The 22,259-nt window shown below is 38.5% G+C and overlaps 1 protein-coding gene across 1 annotated transcript; it reads left to right on the forward strand.

Moving 5' to 3' along the window:
• The first annotated feature begins 3,921 nt into the window (after positions 1–3,921).
• LOC119787483 (synapse differentiation-inducing gene protein 1-like) lies at positions 3,922–20,048 on the forward strand. Its single transcript, XM_038291370.1, has 4 exons — positions 3,922–4,465; positions 9,100–9,584; positions 15,969–16,106; positions 19,294–20,048. The coding sequence occupies exons 2-4, from the start codon at positions 9,156–9,158 to the stop codon at positions 19,450–19,452; spliced, it is 726 nt and encodes a 241-aa protein (XP_038147298.1). The 5' UTR covers positions 3,922–4,465; positions 9,100–9,155; the 3' UTR covers positions 19,453–20,048.
• The last annotated feature ends 2,211 nt before the right edge of the window (positions 20,049–22,259 follow it).

Raw genomic sequence — 22,259 nt, forward strand, 5'->3', positions numbered from 1 at the left:
TTCTTGCTTCAGATTTGATCTTCTCATTCAAACTGACAGGTACAGACAATCACATGTCCAGCTTTGTGGATGTGATAATATATAGCCTTATGTATAAAAACAAGCATAAACATAAATTTTTTTTTTTACACAAATAGGCTAAATTAGATAAATTAAAAGCTTTTAAATTTATTAATAAATCTTACAAACCATTTACCATTGATATTTTTTCCTTTGGCTGTTTTGCCCATTAAAAGTCTTCATTAGAACATTGCTAAAATGTGTTGTCAATCAGGAAGTAACTCAAATGACGGACACATGGAAAAGCTGCTTATAATGTCCCCATCCCCACCCCTCCCCTTTCCGTGTAAAAGCCGACCAGGCCAGATCAAATTAAGTGGTTTGATACTTTCCCTGCCAATCCGATTAGGCCGATTAATTCCCAAAAGTGTTCAAATGATTAAAGCTGGTTAATGGGCCTGGGGAAGGTTCATGGTATCAGAGTTGGCTGCAGTATCCTACAGTGTCAGAGAAAAAAAATCAATATAAAAAGGTAACTGTAGAAATGGGCCTTCGTCTGACTTTACTTTTAGTTAATAGAGTCGTAACATGCTTGTATGGATAAACCTATGGGTGTTTTTAGTTTCCTTAAATCACGAAGCTTTAAGGAAATCACGGATGATAAATAGTGCATCTGCTCTGTGGTGACATGACGCCTAAATATAGAGTAGAAAATAGAGCAAAAGAAAGGGACACTGGGTAAGCCATAAATATTCACAGACCATCCTTAGTAATACTGAAAGAAATCAGGTTTTATGAATTATTTGATGTGAGTTTAATAGGGTAATAATAAACCCTAGGAAGGTATCACATTGATGGATCATGTTGATGTTTAAAACAAGTTTAAAGAAAAGAGAATTCTGCATAATTTTTACCAAAAAAGATATATGAGAAAGAGACAATTGGATTGAGAAGGTAAATAGTTGCAGGTTCCCTTCCAGCCTCCACGCTTTCAAACCATCACTCTGTCTTCTAATACACTCATCTCCGCAGGGAGCAGTATCCATCACAGGAGACGGCTGGGATGTTATGCTGCACAGTTGTGTGTATGTGTACACAAGGTGACTCAGGGAGCGACATAACTTGTGTGTGCCCTGTCTTATAAATGCAGCCCCATGTTTCCCCCATAAAGTGTCCATCAGCACCTTAATGCATTGCCCAGTGAATGTGACACAGCCTGGGCTTCCACATTATTAACTCTGGGTGTTTTTATGAGCCTGTGGATTGTGGAAGTCTTTTTCAAGTAGACATGTGTTATGTGTGCCCAATCGCTCTTTTAGTCTCTTTGGCATGTAGCATCAGAACCTTTTTAACCATTTCATATTATGAATCTAAACTGTAGACCATATGGCATTTAGGGAAAACAAAACCCATGGGGGAAAGAGGTCAGATAAAAAAATTATTAAAAAAATACCTTTCAGCCTTCCATGCCCGAACAAAATCTATGCTGATATATTTGTATTTTGAACACCACAACATCCTAACTATGAAACATGGCTAAGCAGTATTGTGCTGTGGGTCTATATAGCCCCAATTCACAACTTATGTCATCTCAAGCAATTTACAGAGAAAATTAAACCAGATCATTCAGTCAGATTGGTTAGTTTTATATCTAAGGAAAACCAGCTGATCGAATCAACTCATTGACTCTTCAGCAATCCCTCACACCAAGCATGCTTGTAGTGACAGTGGAGAGGAAATACTAACTTTTAACAGGAGGAAACCTCCAGAAGAACGAGGCTCAATGTGAGCAGCCATGCACCAAGGCCGGCTGGGCTTCAAGGAGGGAAGCCGACATAACGAAAGAAGCAGAGATACAAAAGGTAACTGTTAACTAGCTCCAGAGGCAGCCCCATCCAGGAAACAAACAGCCAGGCAGACGAGCTCCGAGCCTGCTCCCATGTCAGAGGTTGAAAGGGAACACACATAATGAGTCACAGTTAGAGAAAAAGGACTACACTGAAAAACAGGCCAAGCTCCAACAGCTCCAACATGCCATAAACAAAAGTGTTGATGGCAGCAGCACAGCTGATGTTTATCTCAAGGATGGTGTCACAGCCTAACAGGAACAGACCAGATGGGAAAAGTAGGGAAAACATAAAATTAGGAGTTTACCAAACAAATACTGAAGAATGGGAAATTAGAAATAGAATTAAACAGAATGAAAAGTGGCCCCTATGTCCTCCAGCAGCCTAAAACTATAACAGCATAACTATAGAGATAACTCATGACCTGACCCATTCTAATTATGGGCAATTTGGCCAAAACCGGTGATTTAAACAATGACAGGTATAAATTACTATATCATACACTGCCTGGTCAAAAAAAAAGTTGCCACCAAAATAAAAGGTTACTCACTCTAACACTTTGTTTGACCGCCTTTAGCTTTGATTACGGCACGCATTCACTGTGTTTTGATAAGCTTCTGCAATGTCAAAAGATTTATTTCCATCCAGTGTTGCATTAATTTTTCACCAAGATCTTGCATTGATGATGGTAGAGTCTGACCGCTACGCAAAGAACTCTCTAGCACATGCCAAAGATTCTCAATGGGGTTGAGGTCTGGACTCTGTGGTGGCCAATCCATGTGTGAAAATGATGTGTCATGCTCCCTGAACCAGTCTTTCACAATTTGAGCCCGATGAATCCTGGCATTGTCAACTTGGAATATGCCTGTGCCATCAGGGAAGAAAAAGTCCATTGAATAACCTGGTCATTCAGTATAATCAGGTAGTCAGCTGACCTCATTCTTTGAGCACATACAGTTGCTGAACCTAGACCTCATCAACTGCAGCCACCCCAGATCATAACATCACCCCCACAGGCTTGTACAGTAGGCACTAGGCATGGTGGGTGCCTCACTTCACCTGCCTCTCTTCTTACCCTGATTCGCCCATCACTCTGGAACAGGGTAAATCTGGATTCATCAGACAACATGACCTTCTTCCATTGCTCCACAGTCAAATCTTTATGCTCCCTAGCAAATTGAAGCCTTTTTTTTCCGGTTAGCCTCACTGATTAGTGGTTTTCTTATAGCTACACAGCTGTTCAGTCCCAATCCCTTGAGTTCCCTTCGCATTGTGGGTGTGGAAATGCTCTTACTTTCAGTATTAAACATAGGCCTGAGTTCTACTGTTGTTTTTCTTCGATTTGATCTCACCACACATTTAAATGATCGCCGATCACGATCATTCAGGATTTTTTTCCGGCCACATTTCTTCCTTGAAGATGATGGGTCCCCACTATTCTTCCAGTTTTTAATAATGCATTGGACAGTTCTTAACCCAATTTTAGTAGTTTCTACAATCTCTTTAGATGTTTTCTCTGCTTGATGCATGCCAATCATTTGACCCTTCTCAAACAGACTAACATCTTTTCCACGACCACGGGATGTGTCTTTCGACATGGTTGTTTAGGAAATGAGAAGCAAGTCATTGCACCAGTTGGGGTTAAATAACTTGTTACCAGCTGAAAGATAATCGCCCATGCAGTATTTATCCCATAGGAGGCTCATACCTATTTGCTTAGTTGAATTCACATGGCAACTTTTTTTGGGGGCCAGGCAGTGTACTTTCTCAATGCAAAGGCTCTAACCTTTAATGGACCTTATGTAAGGGATTATGTGTTAGGTAAACAATGTTCTAGGGATAGATTGCTGTAAGTCATAAGTTAACATCTATAGTGTCAGGTTCATGTGAATGCACAGATTTTCAAACATTAGTCAAACCAAGAGAGGCGTTTATTCTAATAATGTTTTCATTTTGAGCTATATATAGAATCAGCTTGAATGCAGTTCTTCATGTAAAGAGAGAGAAGGATGCATAGGAGTGAGGGAGCATTTTGTTGTTTGGCTCTTTCACAACGTGGGCGTTCTCAGCTGGGGATGAATAACACTCAAGCAGATTGTGAAAGAAATCAGCCCAAGTGGCTCATATGACATAAAACAGGTATAAGTAGCTTTCTCAGGAGCCAATAAAGGACAGCTTGTGCAACCGGAACCATTGGACGCGGGAGTGCGTAAAAATACCTCAGCCGGTAGACTAACTGTGTGAACTCAGGGAGATATGCACAAGCAACCAAGTTCGGAGATGTGAAGTCGACAGTAGATTTTACAGCGCACCGCCCACAACCACTAACTCAGCTGGAGTCAGATCTGCCTTCGTCGGAGTTGTTTGGCGCTCAGAGAGATAGACTGTGCGTAAAATCAACCAGCCAGACGCAGCAGCGCCAGTAGTGCCATGACATGCAGGATTCAGCGCGCCAAGTCCGAGAAATTTTACCATTTTACCCACACGGATATCTTGCACTGCAATGGTATTTGTTTCTCCAAACTGAGCGGAATCTGAGGTAGAGGATGGTCGGTTGGTCAATGCCTCTCTGTCAGCTCACCTGCGCTGAGGAACAATGCTGAGCAAATCTCCTGTTGGTAAGTTATCTGTATAATCCACCTTGTTTTGTGCGCAAACAGGATCCATATGCTTTTATGTCTATTTAGTGTTCACAGAATTATAACTCTGATTTGAAAAAAAAAGAAAAAGAAAAATCACCTGCGCTCATGTTTTGCGCATTTAGTTTATCACTTTTAAGTGAACCTACGTATCTCATAATTGGAAAAAAAAAAAAAATCTGTTTGAATACATTTAGAGACGATGAAGTAGAAACTGCTGCGGTCTAACATAACAGAGATTATTATTAACCCTGGAGTGTGAGCCCTCACTCAAGTGCACTTATTCTTGGATGTGTGTTGTGGCTTTTCTTGTCTAATGTAGTGTGTAATGGAATTCCTTGTTATCTGGTGTTGAGCTCATCCTTGGAGGCATGTGAGGATGGACACTTTGTTGTATTGAGTCTCATTATTGTGTGTGTGGGGTATGTGTGTGCATGTAGGCTCAGATTCAGTCCATATTAGTCAGGCATCTCCACAGCAAACAGCTGTGAAATCAAGCTTGGCTGCCTGAGTTTTGGCTCTCTTGAGGTCAGAGGTTTTAAAGGTCTGCTGCACATCGGTAGGTCATCTCCGCCTCTGAATGTCTGTCTCATAAATCATGCCCTGTACAGTTTTTCTTCTTTCTTGTCATCTGGTAGAGCTTGTTTCTTGGTTAATATTAATTTAGTGCTTCTGCCTCACTGGATGTGATTTAATTGTATAATCAATTAAATCATGAGAGATGGATTTGCTAGATTTAGGACTATCAGACTTGATGGCGTTGGGTTTGAAACACAAAACAGACCATTTATTTACTCAAATCGGGAAATGCTTTTGATTGCACATATTCTTCTTACTCTTTTGCTTTTTTAATCAAAGGAATAGTTCTGGATTTATGAAGTAATTCTCTTTAAGTAGTCCTGCAGTGAACATAAGCCAGGATTGGATTTCAGGTATTATGATGGGATTTGAAAGCATGTTCTAACTTCAAAAAGGCAAGAAAATATCCCATTTTCTGGTTTCTCTAACTGAATACAGGTTTTTAGATGCTTCAACGATTCCCTGTTTCCCTGTGATAGATTAGCCACCTGTTCAGGCTGCACCCTAGAAGCAGCACCCCTGTGACATTGCATAAATAAAGCAGTTTAAAAGATGGATGAATTCAAATAGATGAAAAGTAAAATACATTTTATGGCTCTAAATCGTTAAATTTAGAGACAATGGAGTATAGTCCAGGGTTATGTTAAAAACTAAAATTATACTCTTCTTATAGGAAGCTCTGAAGCATCTTTAATTTCATTTGAGCAAAAAAAAAATGCCTTGAATTTTTTTTATTGTATCCATTATCATTTATTTTTTACTTCGATGCACACATGTAAAAGCAGTGGAATTAGGAAATTCTTCTTAGATAAAGCATAAAAGCAATTGAAGAATTACTTCCTTTGTTTTGATGTCTTCTGTAGTCTAATGGCTTGACTATTGGAGACAACCAAACTTCCAAAAACCTCACAGAGATGTCTGCTAATGTTATGCAGTAAGAACATGTCATCATCCCGTCTGCAGTGGATGTGAATGATAATCATCTGTAATGGAACCAATCAAAATATTTCCACTCAAAGTAACTGTCTGATATAAAAGTTAAGCGATGCAACAAACATAAATGTGTTGCTAACTGATCAGGTTTCTGCTCTGACCATATAAACTTTTAATGTTCATCTTTTGGTGCATGTTTAAAAACCCAGTAAAGGATTAATTAATGATTGGAAGTCCTCATTAATTTCACTAATCAAATAACTCCAAGATAAACAAAAGCATAATCGCAGATGTCTGAGGTTGTTCATGTGGCTCTCTTAGAAAGTACAAATCTTTGTCTGAAAGCAGTATTCAAAAACAGGAAAATGTCATATATCTAAATCTGGAAAACTTTGGATAGACAAAAATAGAGCAAAAGGAATGATTAGATACTGTATGAGCCACCATTTCAGTATGTTGCTATATAACTATCCCTATAACGCTATTTCAATCTGAGAAACTCACACGAAAAGACAATTATGAGAAATTTATTGATACAATTACTTTGTCTTTGGCGCTCAGACCTCGGCAGGAAACATAGCACTTCATTTTGATAGATATGCATGAACAGGAACAAAGAATGGGGCTGTTTCCCCCCCAGGCCTGAAACTGGTGGTGGAGTGGAGATAGATGAAGTTGGTCAGTCTGTAGACTGCTATTGGTGCTTCTAATCCAGCTTGGTTATAGTTTTGTTATCAAACAAAAGTTATAATTAAACGCAGCAGGTCCTTTTTTAGATCTCAGGAAATATATACCTGAAAGAGTAAAAGGCGAACTGTCATTTCTTTTTTTCTCACTGCATTTTACTGTCATTACACTGTCACAAGTAAAGTACAACAAAATTCCCTCTCTGCATTTAACCTATCCCCTTGGGGAGCGGTGGGCAGCCATTTTCGGTGCCCGGGGAGCAGTGTGGGGTTGAGAGTCTTTGCTCAGGGAGCCAAGGTGGCCATCTGTCAGAGTGGGTTTCGAACTCGCAACCTCAGGATTCTAAGCTCTATGTCCTAACCACTAGAACACCCCTCCCCACTAATCAACTATTCAGCGGCACAGTAGCACAACAAGGGACGGTTCTTCCACCATTCCTTTTTTCTTTGCATATCTCTGACTTCCAGGAGAAGACAGAGTCCTCTACAGTTGTTGCTCAGGTCATAGATGGACAACTGCTGGCAAACTGCTTTGTGATATAGTGTGGAAATAATCTGATCCTGAGTGACAAAAAAAAAAGATAATAGATTTTAGAAGAAACAGTAACAAGTCAAATCCTATCATGGGAGAAGAAGTGGAGGTATTGATGAGTATAAACGCCTTGGTATTCACCAGGACAACAAACTGGACTGGAGATGCAAATGAAGCCGTCTACAAGAAGGGACAGAGCCGAGTCATCTACTTCTTACTTCTTAAGGAAGTTCAGCTCATTCAGTGATTGCAGCAAGATGCTGCATATACTCTATAATCTGTTGTGGAGAGTTTGATCTCTTCTCCCATCATCTGCTGGGGTAACAGCATCAGAGCAAAGACTTGACAAAGCTTAACAATCTGATAAAAAATGCCGGCTCTGTTTTAGGAACTCCACTAGAACCTGTTTAGATTATTTCACAAAGAATGATTTTAAATAAAATAAGATTATTTTAGACAGCACTGGGCATATTCTTCAAAAGACTGTTAAACAAAAACAGACTGTCTTCAGTCAAAGGCTTCTCCACTTCCTTTGCAAGACAGAAAGCTACAGGAGATCCTTCCTGCCTACAGCTATGAAAATCTACCTGTTAAAAAAAATCATAGGCATTACCATAGCATCCCGTTTGAATATTGAGTATTTTAAAACATCACTGATGTTATTTTAAAGTGCAAAGTAATATCACACCATGCTAAAAATTGTGCACATAATGGCAAGGTCTGATAAGCTCGTCTTCATTATCAGAACAATGTGACAGAATTGGTTTACTGATGATGAAGGTTGAGATATTATAGGCAGAGATTATTTTATTTTTAGATTACACGGCATTAGTGGTCTTATTTACAGTTATTATGAAAAAAGCGGTCCAATAAAGGCATGGGCTGAATTTATTTACAGATATATTAGTCTTTTATGAAAATCACTGTTGTCTTTATACAGTTTTTGTTTTAAATAAAACATTTGTTTTCCCTGTCATTGAAACCCTTTTATTCTGCATCAGACTTGTACTGTTGTACTTTATGTTTGCCCTTCTTCAGTATTATCCAGAGTATTTTTCACTCTGACATCTATATTTTTCAACTAACCTTTTTATTAAACCAATGATGATTTTCTCAGACATCTGGAAGGAAAAAGGTTATGCCTCTTCAACTGAAAGATTACCGGTGGCTCACTGCCTCCTACCTCAATTTCTCATAAAAAACAAAACTCAGCTTCTGTGTAATTAACCTCCTACTGAAAACGAGATCATGGTTTAAAAGATTTAAAAACTAGAATTTATATACGCTGCTATGAGATATCAGGGACTTGAGTTGTTTTAAGATGGCTGAAGTCATCTTTAGTCTTCTTAGACTAGATGTTAGCCCCTAAAACAATAATGGCTGTCTATACATCTCTATCAGAACTTCACTTAAAATCCTAAACAATCAATTTATCTTGTCTTTCTCATTCAACCTCTGGATGTGTGAGAGCATTAGAAAAACAAAACAATCAGTATACCAATCATTTTCTGACAGCAGGACCTGCTTTGTTTTCCTAAGGTTTCAGTATAGCCAATGTTAACACCTTTGAGGGATGTTTTTTCATGTTTGTATGAACTATGGAACTGTGTAAGTGATGCAACAGTAGAACATGCAGCAGATGGTGATTTCATGCCTCAGTCTGCTGAAAGCTTGTGAGAGGAACGCCTGTTGCCAATGTAAATGAAACACTTCCCGCAATGAACTACTAGAAATATACCCAAACCCGAAAGCTTTGTTTTCAGATTTAGCTAAACTCCAAAGCAATGCCCAATTTAAAAGGCATGCGCCACAGTGTTTTGGGGTTACTTTTGTTTTAATGTTGGTCAATAAACTTGTTTAATTTGTTTTTTTTCTGTTTGCAGCCACCAGACTGACGGAAATTCACTGGACCTCCACATTTTAATCCAATCCATAAGTCATGGAGAGCCTGAGCGAGCTTCAAAACCCCCTACTTGACAAAGCCACAAGACATGAGCTCCAGAATGACTACCAGGGGTATCAGTGTGACTACTCAAACCAGCCATACCAGGACAGCCTAATTGATTACTACTACACTGGAACCAGCAGCAAGCACAAGCCCCCCCAGTTCCTGGATGCAACCTCTCTCCATCTAGCTGTGGAGGCTTTTTACAGACCCAACTTCATCCTGTTCAAGGACAACGTCAGCCTCCACAGCAAGGACTCTAAGAATGAGAGCTTTGAGACCACTTTCACCGAGTGTAAAGACACTGTTTCATTTGGAGTTCCGTCAGAAAACACAGTGGACCTCAGTGTGCAGGGAGAGAAGGACCTTAAGATCCAGACGGTGTCATACGAGGTGGAGGAGGAGCAGTGTCCTGAGTATGAGGTTTGGGATCACACAAAAAAACAAATCATCTTTATTTAGCAGGCGTGGCAGTAGTCTTTGCTCCAGTAACAGGATACAGTTTGATTCAGTTATGCTTTATGTATTTACTACAATATAACACCTAAAGTGATCTAAAAGCACAAAGAACGAAAACATCTAAAGACATTCAAGGAATAGCCAGGAAAGGAAGGAATAGAAACACACCATCAGTAAAAATTTATATAAAGCCAAAAATAGCTACATGGATAAAAAGACCCAGTGGCTGCAGCTCAGCATTTCATTTATACCAGCCTGACTTAAGTGGTAGGCTATGTTCACCCAAAAGAGGAGGTTTTAATTTCTGTTTTAAAAATTAAGATGGTGTCTACCTTTAAAGTCCATACTGAAGGTAGTTCCTCAGAGAGACTCCTGATAAGCAAAGCCATTATCTAAAGTTCTGTCTCTAGAGCTAAACATTTGAAAGGGGATTTTTCTTATTATTCTTTTCAAATACTTATAGATGTTTTTGTCATAGATGAGAGGTTGAGATCTTAAGTGCTAATTGCCATCTTAACATTCTCTCACATTCAATAAATTGAGCTAATAAAGAAACACAACTTTTGAATCCTAACTTCAGACATTTCGTTGTAAAGGTATTTATAACCCTTTTACATTTTGTTCCTAATGCTACCACAAACTTAAATATTTTTCTCTGGGAATTTTATGCAATTAATCATCATAGAGTAGTGAATAATAGGGAAGTCAGATACTTTGCATTCATCCATTGTTTATGCTCACTTGTTCAAATAGGTTTGTGGTGTATCTGGTGAGCATGAGGCATTTACATACTAGAGGCTGTTCCATAGATTACCACAGGGAAACACACAGACATACAGGATAAACAACCACGTACAGACACACTTACACCTTAACCATTTTATAGAGACCAAGTATCAAATGATGTTTTTGGACTGTGAGGAAAGCCAAAGCACCTTAAAGGAACCCATGCATACATTAACAGAACAGGCACAGATTTTGAACCCAGGACCTGCTTGTTGTAAGGGATTAATTCTTCACCAACGTGCAGCCTACAGTATAAAATCAACTTTTATTTTAGTCACAGCCAGAAGTCTGGAACTTTCTTTTCCAGCATTGCTTTTATAAGGACAGACATTTATTGGCAAAGCTTGAATATAGCTCAAGTTCATCAGGTTGGAGAGAAATTGTCTGTGAACATGAATTAGATTAAACCACAGCTGTCGAACTCCAATCCTTGAAGCCCACTGTCCTCTTAATGAGCTGAGGCATATTGAAAAGAGCATGACTGCATGAGGAGATAGTTCAGTGATTTTATTTATCACACTCCAATGGCATATTTAGGGTCATTGTCTCCAGAGGGGGTCAAAATGTGCCCTAGTATCAAGTCTTGCTGCAGCAAAAAGGTTTTCTTCCAGCATTTCTGGAGTTTATATTTACCTATATAGCCATACGCTCTAATCTAATTCCCTGTTTCTTCTGTGAAAACCATTCCCACCGGATGATGTGTCCGAGTGGGAATGGTGTGGGTCCAGGATGAAGTAGCATTTGGTTTCTGCCAAACAAATATAGGGTGTTTTTCAATGTTTAAAAAGACTGCTTTTGATAAGTTTCTGAATAAAACTAAAGATGATTTTACATTTAGTATTGAGTTTAATAATGTAAAAGAAAATGTACAATAGTATCATGTAATATTATTATAATTTCTCTGAAGAAGGTTTACTTACTTAGGCTCCTGAAATTTTCATGCAGCATATTAGTCTTCTTTTGTTTTATTAATTTCCAAGAAATTTGCCTTGCTGATCTAATTAGTCCTGACCCTTTTAGTGTGTGGAGCAAAACTCCCTCAAAATGAGAGAAAAAGAAAAGCAGCTAAAGTCTTTTCAGAAGTGTAGAAAAACTAATTTTAAGCAAGGACGCTTATAAAATACCCAGGGCTCTGAGCTGGCAGAGGAAGAAGTATAGCACCCTAACTGAGCTGATGATCGCGCCAGCTCCTTTCACTCGGAGGCCTGGCAGATGGATAGGGACACTGAAGCAAGCTCCATTAATGCTGAAACTAATGTCCTGCTTTGAGGGAATTAGGCTCGACTCGACTGATGCATGACCCTTGTAGCAGGTAAGCCTTGAGCCAAAGTTTCAGTTCAAATAAACACAAATAAATCTGATGAATAGAGCTTTGATTTAAAAAACAAACTAAGAACAAACGTGGCTTTCTAGCTCCAATGTAAGTATGTCAGGCTCAGAACAAAAGGACACAAGTATTCAAGGTCGAAATGTCATGATGGGTTTTCTAAAGTTAAGCCCAAGATGCAGAACACTCACGGAGACACTGGTAAAAGTCCAAAGAGTTTATTTAATGACATAAGCACATGGATAATAACTGAAACAGTTCAGGCAGGGGACTGGTTCACTGGGGTCTGTACGGGGAACGGGAGATGGCTGGTAGCTGAGTTCATGTGAAGCTAAGCATTTAGCTTTAGGCTTAGCCTGGCAGTCCTGGGTTTGAGCTTCCAGCTCACAGCAGAGAACATCAGGGGAAAACACAAAGGATTACTCAGGCTGAGCTTCCAGCTCTTAGCAGGGAACAACAAGGGAAAATCCACGTGGGAACCTCTAGGGAAACTCCACACAGAAGTCTTCAGGCTTCATCCACGTAGGAATCTTCGGGTTGGCTCACCAGGGCAGATTAGCTGGTTAGACTCTCCTAGAGCTTCTGGCTTGAGACTAGTTTCCTGTGATGCAGCTCTCCCAGAGCTGCAAGCCAGAGACAGATTGCCAGAGGGACTGCTCTTCCAGAGCTTCACGAGGAGACAGGAGGTTAAGCTCATCCAGAGCTTCACGAGGGAACAGGAGGTTAAGCTCATCCAGAGCTTCACGAGGAGACAGGATTCCTGTGAGGCAGAAACAAGGAAGAGTTAGAATCTGATCTCACTCTAGAGATAACCAAGATTCTTCTGTCACAGAAGCTCAGGACGCTAACCAACAAAGATCAACACTGCGGCGTGGAATCAAGGTCAGGCAGGAGCTTATAAAGGAGAGGTCTTCTGATGAGAGGATTAGGAACAGGTGTGCAGGAAGGTTTCAGCTCCAGAAGACCCACGGCGCACTCTGCTGGAGACAGAGGGTAGTCTCCAGATTCCCACAGTAACTCAACCCTAAGGGAAAAACACAGAGCAGAAGAGGATCCTCGGCGCCCTCTGGAGGGCAAGCCTGAGGATCCTAACAGGAAAGACTGTCTGAAAGACGATTTTAATAAAATGTTTATTTATGATGGAACGGCAGCGTCTAAGTCAGGATCCCCTGCAGAGGGAGAACACACGTTAGTGACCACGTCTATCTGGCGGAGGATGATAATGAGTCACTAACCTGGTCTTATAGTTGAGTCTGTGGTCTGTTGGTTCGAGCCAGTCGGCTGCCAATAAGACGCGGCAGGCACTGCCCAGAGAGTCCCAGACACTGAAGTCCCAGAGGTTGGAGAACAGGCAGGAGATCAGAACCGAGCAGACAAAACAAGGCAGGATAATCCAGAAGGTGAAGCCAGGCCGGTGTCAAGGACATTGCTGCGGGTCAGAGCCAGGAGATCAGAGGTCCGAAGAGGTACTGAAGGGAAATCCAGGACGGTGTCGGGAATCAGTTCCAGGTTCGGTACACAGACAGGCAGAAATTCAGCAGGAGTCCGAGGACAGGTCAGGCAAACAGATTAGAGTGGGAACAGGCAGGCTCACAGGTCCAGAGGCAGAATGGGTCAGGATCAGACAATCAGGACGCAATCAGGTACGCTAGAGAACTCTCACCAAAAGCTTGAATAACCTGGAACTTATAACTGGTTAGAAGGCTGGGGAAATAGAGGCTGAAGCAGGTGGATAAGATGAAAGGTAATGAGTACTGGGCGGAGCTAGGAAAGTGAATGAAATGAATAATCAGACCAGACATCAGCGCCAAGATCATGACACAAGTACTTGTTTCATTCACTTTTCAACACTCCTCTTTGAGTTATACAAAATAGGTGGAGGTCTAAAGCTTATGGATATCAAAATAAGAATAAAAAAAAAGAAATGAAAAGCAATACAAGAAATTAAAAATTTACCAGGAAATTAAACTATTTTCTGCAACAAAATGGAAAATATAGCTAAACACACAGATGTTTGATATGAGTTTGACAGGAGAAAAATAATGGCAAAATCCCATGCTGGCCTCAGTCAACAGGGTGGCATCTGTGTTGAGGCGACTGTCCCCTCCTGAGGCCAACAAGGCATTGGAGAGAACCGTGACAGGGTTTATTAAAGGTTCAATGTCTCAGTGGAGCCCCCATCAGTTATACAGACAGACAGGTCCAGGGAGAGCAGCAAACCCAGCCAACAGGAGCTGGACTCAAAGAGACTGTCTGGAGGACTGAATGCATTAGTCTCTATGTACTGTTATCAGGTGTTCGCCACAGAGATAACAAAGGATTACACGTGTTTGTAGGTTATTTTTATGCAGTGATGACCAGCTGTTTGATTCATGTGGGCTGAGTTCATAGGACAGATAACAGGGAACCTTTCCTTGGCAAAGCTTGCCATTTCTAAACTGCTTGTAAAAGTGTTCCAATCTCCTGTTTCCCCAAACCATATAAATACAGGTACATTCTAGTTATGAGAAATTGACAAATACAATTTTTTGTCCTAAATCTGTTTATTGTCTTACAGCTAATGAAAATTCATTATGTGAAACCAAAAGAGTATTTCTACACAGAGCAAATTTGACCACTGAAGCTATTTGAATACCTCAGCAAGCAATGCACATAATCAAAGTTTTCTGAGGTCCAGTATGAAGGTTTGCAGTTAGTGATTATTTGGGGCAATCTACAGCACGTTGTAATAAAATTAAAATACCATTTTCCTGCCAAAATGATAAATAATAACAACTGTTGCAGTAAGCAAATCTCAGTATTTGTAGGCTACCATCAAGAAGAATAGACAAGCTTAGGGAAACTCAAACCAACCTACTATGCAGTTAAACCACAAACTCATAGCCTTGAAATAAACTTATTTAATTTATCCTGTAATTTTCTTAATTTTCTACCCTATATATATACTTTGGTTAAAAAAAAAAGAAAAAAAGAACAGCTTCTTTAGATTAAATTTCTTAACTTGTCCTCCTTATGCTTACTGGTTGTTCAAATTATCAGTCTTTTTCATACTTGTGTAGGCCATGATGTGAGTGACTGTAACAACATGGTTCTGAATTATGTTTAAATCAATTGATCCTTTGAAATTGCCTGAGCCACTGAATTTTGATCTTTGAATAACCAAATCAATCATTTGCCTTTGCATCATTGTGTGTGGAAAAAAAACTAAATTGATATAAGTTTAAATATTAAACTTTTAATGTATTGAAATGTACCTCTAATGATTTTTGCCAAATTAGTTGAAAGTATTTAATTGTGCTGTTTGTTTAGTTCAGAGGAAAGAAGAGAAAATTGACACGCAACAAGGATAACTTTGCATGCTTCAATGTCTCCTCACTTCTTTCTTCCCAGACTTAATTACCTGTAAAACGCTTGCTTCAGGTCCTGCCTTTTGCATTGATTTTTTTTTTCCACTCTCCTTTTTTTGTCCGTTTCTTCGATCCTTGAAGGCAGCAGCACGCCTCACAAATGAAACCTGCTCCTTATGGAGGCTATTTATTCAGAGAAACCTCCTCTAAGTCTCTGGGACAGCAGTGAAAAGTATAGCCTCCCCCTCTTAAAGGTCACTCAGACTGTCACACTGCTATTGTTGCTGTAGGCCCGATGGGTGCATGTAAGTCAGAGCAGCATTTAAATCCTCCATTCATTAGGCTGCAGAGCCTGTGGCTTTGAATTTTAGCATTAAGGGACAGTATATGCAGCCTGCTGAACACTCTCTGCCCTGTAAGACGCTTTGCACATTAAGGAAGGATTGTGAAGCTCTCTCAGGCTGGAAAAGCAATTTAGTACATAAATGACACTGTCTTCTCACTGTGTCTTGTGTCACCTCATGATGATGGAACAATCCGTTAATCCTGAGTTATCTGTCACCCTGTTCATGGGTGTTGACAGAGGCACCAAATTGGTTCCAGCCGACTGAATACGTCCTGTCCTAGGTGGTTTTGGAAAACAAGGGCAGAGACCCTGTCCGGAGAAGAGAGGGAAGGAGCAGGAAACATAGAAATGGGATGATGTGTCTTGTTAAGATACAACACTTTGAACAAGTTCAAAGAACATCTGACACTTGCATTCTGTAGGTGTCTAGGTCAAAATCAAAGCCTCATTTTCTTTTTTTTCCACTTTAAAATACGCATTTTAAAGCATTCTAAAATCTTATTTCTGCTTTTATTGATCTCTGTAAATGTGCTGTTTTCCAGAGTGACAGCTCCAGTGACAGTGAAAGTGAGGACAACTTCATCGTGCTGCCCCCTCGGGACTACTTGGGCCTGGCCATCTTTTCCATGCTCTGCTGCTTCTGGCCACTGGGCATCATTGCCTTTTACTACTCTCACAAGGTAAAGGGCCCAGAGACCCCGAGCCTGTCATTAATTCTGATTGCACTGCGTTCTCTTTAAGGTCAGCAGGCACAAATGCTCAGACAAGTGTCTGCCGCAGCCCATTTTCCACCCTGTGACCCTGTTTGCAATTGTTTTCTATGACTGAGTACATAATTTCAAATAATGCACCAGGCATGCAAAAAAACATTAACAGTGAGGTCTTTTTATTGCCTATGAGAGAAATGGGTTTTACGCATATTATTTTGAAGCTTTTATGTCATATTATTCAACATATTGGTTGATTTCCGATATATATATATATATATATATATATATATATATATATATATATATATATATATATATATATATATATATATATATATATATATATATTTATATATATATATATATGTATATATATATATATATATATATATATATATATATATATATATATATATATATATATGTCGGCCAGAATATAAAAACTAAACCTGAACATTAACATTCAAAGTATATGCACTGTCCAACTATAGTCCTTCTCAAATTCTTATAATAACCAAAAATATGTTTTTTTATATATATATATTAAAAACAAATGTATTTAAGACAAAGAAACAGAACATAGAACTATAGAATTAAAATGAGCAACTTTATTTTGAGCAGTGTGAACATAAGATTATAAATACAATAAAAGTTTGTGGTGCTGATTTAGATATCTATTTTTTTTTGTCTTGCCAGTTCTAACTTTAAAACTTTAACCCTACAGATGCTGCATCCAACATCTGTTACATCAGGCTCCACACCTGACTGTTCCCTTCTGCCTGTGAAATTTACAGTATACATACATACATACATACATATATATATATATATATATATATATATATATATATATATATATATATATATATATATATATATATATATATATATATATATATATATATATATATATATATATATATATATATATATATATATATATATATACATTTATTGTATTACATTTCAGTTCCACAGATGATCATTTAAAAAATGAAATGACAGGCTGCATACAGCTTAAAGTGAAAACACACAGGGTAATCAGAGGAATTTTGTATTTAATTGTTTTTTAAAAGACTTATTGACAAAACACTTTGGCAACTTTAGATGTTTGTTCAATTTTCAAGCAACTGAAATGTTTCCTCCTCCACTAAAAAGAGGGGAATAAACTAGATTTAACTTGAAATACTGCAGCTTTTAAAGCATTCAAACAGGATTACAACTAAACACATAATTGGAGCCTTTAAATATTAATTTAATGAAAACAAACTTTTGAATTTTGGAGGAAGTGTAATGAGACATATTATAACAATCTTATTTTCCTTCTAAAATTTTGTTTATTTCACAGAGCTAAAATGCTAATATGTTCACCTAAACTTGTGCATATGAAATATTTAAAATATATTTTATTGCATACAAAAAGGTCTGCTCACCTTAATGCACCCTAACAGCGTGTTACCACGAGTTGTTTTGTTGTCTTGTTGTGTCAACCTGTTTCTCTCAGCTGTCACTGAAGTTATCTGATTTTAAACTCCATCCAAACTGACTTTTAGTTTACTGAAATGCTTTATGACGTGTCATCAACCCATCACTACCATGGAGTAAACTGCTTACTTTCCCCCTCTTCATCCACATCTCCATGCAGCAGCTGTGAGCCTGTGTTTGTGGGGGAGGGTCGGTGCAGAGAGTGCGAGGGATAGGCAGAGGAGCAGAATCAGCACGTGGAAGAAGTTTCTCTTTGCTGTTTACAGCAACAAAAAAAATCGATATTGGCCATATTTTGGCCCATGTCAATTAATGAGCCAGATGTCTGATACATCGGCCTGCAGATTAATCAGTCCGGCTTTATTTCCCACACATTATGGTTCGTAAAAAGTCGGATAATTATGGAAATATATTGTTTTTCCAGACTTGCTACCCAGCCGTCAAAAAGTAGTATCCTGTTAATCCATCCTTCTGTCCATCAACCTGTCGGTCCTTGAACCATCTCACCATTAGTCTGTTGATCTGTCATCCATCCATCCATCCTTTTATTTGTCAGTCTGTTTTTTCCTCTGTCCATTGGTCCTTCTGTTAAAATGTGTATCCTTTCATCCATGCAGGCATTACTCTGTGTTACAGTCCAGTTCTCCTTCCATCCATGCATTGATCCCTCATGCAATCAGTCCATCCATCAGTCCATTTTAATTCATTTTAATTTCTTATAACAACCATGAAAACTGACGTGTAAGAAACAAGGACTTTGACAAGAAAAGGTGTTTCTTCCTTGAACAGTGTTTTACCATAGCCTGATAAACGAGACTAAATGTGAGTTTAAATTGTAATTTAAAAAGTGTAATTTTTAAAGTGTAATTTACTCAGGCCCTGATGAATGAGACATCGGAAGATTGTTAATGAGAACAACTCATTGTTTTTCAAACCTTGTCTTTGCCTATTGGCCAACGCTCTGACCAATGAGCACAACTGACTGTGACGTAGTAAACGTGACAGAAAGCTGGTGGGGGAGAGTAAACAAACAGCCTGTTGGTAAAACGGCGAATACGTCCTTCTTAAAAATTAATGAGCGTAGAGCCTCTTCCTGCTCATGTTTCAACGAAAACCCCAAGACTAATCCTTCCAAAACTGATTCCAAAGCTGAGTCAAACGAGAACTGTTCAATAGTTGTTGCCATCTTCCTAGTTGTGTTTTATCCAGCGTCGCGCCCACTTTGCATCCAAATATTCAAAACACATCTCTGCGTTGTGATTGGCCCGCCAGTTCTAGGGCCTGGGGCATTGACCGAGGCTAGACCAACTGGCAGGCAAAAAGGATTTTGGCCGGTGGTGGGTGGGGCTAGTTTACTAGGCTAGTTTTACCACATGTACCCCATTTTCTGTTATTCAGTTATTAAGAGATAAAAATATAAGGGAACAAAATCTAATGCATCAGAACAATAAAAAAGAGGTCTGGCTTTTCATTTATTCAATGACCAGAAAGACCAAACAACAGATTTGTCACTGTCAGAGGCATAATGACCTAATTGCTATGGTAACTAATGGCTCTGTAAGAGCATTTCTTGTTTTTTTCTCTTTTAACTGTGGCTTAACACCTACTCATACACTCTGTGCTGATGAGTAACACACAGCAGCTCATATCACTCTCTGCTTTGTTTTTTTAGACAGGCAAGGCCATCGCTAAGGGAGACTTCTCCAGAGCGGGAATGAGCTCCAGAAGAGCCCTGTTTCTGGCCGCCCTGTCCATTACGGTTGGAGCAGGGATGTACGTGGGGGTGGTTGTTGCCCTCATAGCCTACCTGTCCAAGCCTGGACATGTATAGCGCTTGGATCAACTGCTGTGGGGGAAGGGATCTGTTTCCCTGCATAAGCCTGTGTGAGGAAGAGAGGAAACGGTGCAGAGAAACATACCTAAACCATAAAGAGCAGAGGATGGAAATACTCCATGTGTGGATGGAGCATTATTTCAACCACATATTGATCCACACTTACTCTTTATTTCTGGTATGCAGCATTTCCAGCCAAAGGAAAAAGAAAAAAATAAACAGTTGTAGAAAAAAACACGATTTAAAAACTGAATTCAAAGAAAGATTACCTATCTCTATCCTCTTAGGCTTTCACAACAAGTGAATGTAAATTTTGGTGAATATGTTTATCCGTCTATCAGTGTCTCATCTACCTTGTAAATAGATTTATTGGTAAGCCTTTAGGAAGGTAGGCTTTATGGATTTTTTCCCCCCTTTGGGAATAAAGCAAATACTGATCACAACACGAGAAGCAAGAAGACCACAGAGAAAAGATAAGAGGTAGGAAGAGTTAAATAACACAAATCTGCAAAACAGCAGACATGGAGGTTATTTGTGTCTGTTGTGTGCTGTACTTGGTCAATAAATGCATTTTGCATGAATAATGAAAGATCTTTCATGTCTCACAGTCCCTTATTTTCATCAGAGCAGCTCTGCAGGTGCACAGCCAAGAGAGGAAAAATGGGATTTGATAAAAGCCTGAATCCAGAATATTTTTGCCACCAAAATATGAGCTAATTGTGTTTTTTATGGTAATCAAACAGGAAACGATCAAAGAAAGAATTAGGGAATTGATTCAAAAAATGGCTCTGAAAATGTGACATCTGTTCTACCGTTATACCAGGTGCCATCCATTGAAAGTACTTTTTAAACTTTCTTAATGCTCTTATTTTACATATAGTAGTGTCTGTTGAAAACCTCACATGTGCTTAGTGCTTTTTCTAAAGAAAAACATCTATTTAAAATGCAGCAGGTGTTCATCTTACACATTCTCATCATCAGCTTGATTTGTTTTTTAAATGAAGGTCCGGTGGTTATTTATTTAACATATATATGACTAGACATTTACAAAATATAAACAGAGGATTTTAATTAATATCCTCCAGAAAGTTAAGCCTCCAACTGACTGGGTATTGGACCATTTCACTTGGAAGAGTTTATTTAAACTCTGAAGTTTCTGGCATGGACGAGACTCGCAAGCAAAGTTGCTGAATTTAGGGTTTATATTGGCCGCATTAAAGAGGCATGATATTATCCTTTTATATTGAGTCAAAAACTGGTTTCTGCGCATACTGTACTTGTTATAATTTGTTAAATTTGCTAATCTTTTATTGTTTGGAAACCCAACTCTCTCAAAGTATCAGCTGTGCAACTATTTCATTTTGACACCTTCCACTGCAACTATACCGAACTATATATCGAACTATACCTAGAAAAGCAAGATTGCCCCGATTGGACAAAACCCAGTAATGGAGGATAACTATCCCTATGCATGGTGCATTTCTATTCTGCATGCATGTGCAGTTATTACAGATACAAATTTATAATAATTGTAGGAAATAGATAATTTTACACAGGTTTAGCTACAACTATGCCAACATTTGTAGCTGCACAAAAAATCCAGACCAAGGGGTGAAACAAATCGGTATGTTTAAAGTGGCACCCTAACGTGGGTCTTTGTCCAGCAAACCTGATTTAAAAGATACTTTATCTCCTCGATAAGTCAACACATTTTTCAGAAGCCCTAAAAAACCTAAAACAATCAGGACAATAGGACTAGAGAAACTTATCACCAAGTACTTTTTATTTTTGGGTCGTTCTTTGTTTTTGTTTTTTTTTATCTTACAGTGAAAATCTGATCGTTGAATGTTTGTAAACAAGTAAAGAGAGGATCCAAAATCAATATCTGAAATGTGCCCATAATCACTTGAAACTAATGTCTGACTGTGAATGCATATTGGAATTATAAATTTGCAGCTCAAATAGCAAATCCTGAAACAAGAAATTTGCATCTAAACATTCACTGAATCAAAAATCCTCCAGACAGTAATTTAGAGACTTAAAAACAAGTGACATGGGTCACAGTCCTTCATCACCATTTTCTTAAACACATGAGCATCTGTGGTTTATAACTAGAGAGAATTCTATTTAAAGCCTTAGCTTTAAAAAGTAGTATAAGCTTTAATAAGTAGTATTTTTTTGTGTTAATAAATAAAACCAATTTTCTCTTTAGAGTAAAGAGATACTTAAATCCAGACAAAGACATTTAGAGCAGCCATCATAATTCTTTGATGGAGCGTTTATACCCTGAGGGGAGTAACCCTTCCCGAAATAAAAGTGCTTTCATTCACTTTTAATGGTGGAATAGATTACTGAAAGGCTTGATAAATATGCTCCGGCTCATACCCTCTCCAAGTCACAGATTTTTTAGCCTTTGGTTATTTTTGAAATGTTTCTCCATTTATTAGATGGTAAAAATTCTGACTGAAATTAGCTAATCTTACTCTCATAAATAGCATTGTAATTTAGCTATTTCTATGTTTTTATTAACAGTAGCAGCATATATATAACACAACAGGATGAACAACAGCATACAGTATAGAATATAAACACATTACAGATTAATTTCTAAACTAAATGAAATAAAAAAATTAGATAGAAGGTGATTTTTTTATTAAATGTGAAATTGAAAAAAGTATAATATATCATATTTAGCATTGCAGGGAAATACAAACATTACTGGAAGAAGTAAAAATTAGCATTCAGAATATGTAAAAAAAATCTTAATACCTTCAACCCCAAAAATATTGATATTCAGCTCATAT

Source organism: Cyprinodon tularosa, unplaced genomic scaffold, assembly GCF_016077235.1.
Source record: "Cyprinodon tularosa strain WSP-4 unplaced genomic scaffold, ASM1607723v1 ctg3, whole genome shotgun sequence".
Lineage (NCBI taxonomy): Eukaryota > Metazoa > Chordata > Actinopteri > Cyprinodontiformes > Cyprinodontidae > Cyprinodon > Cyprinodon tularosa.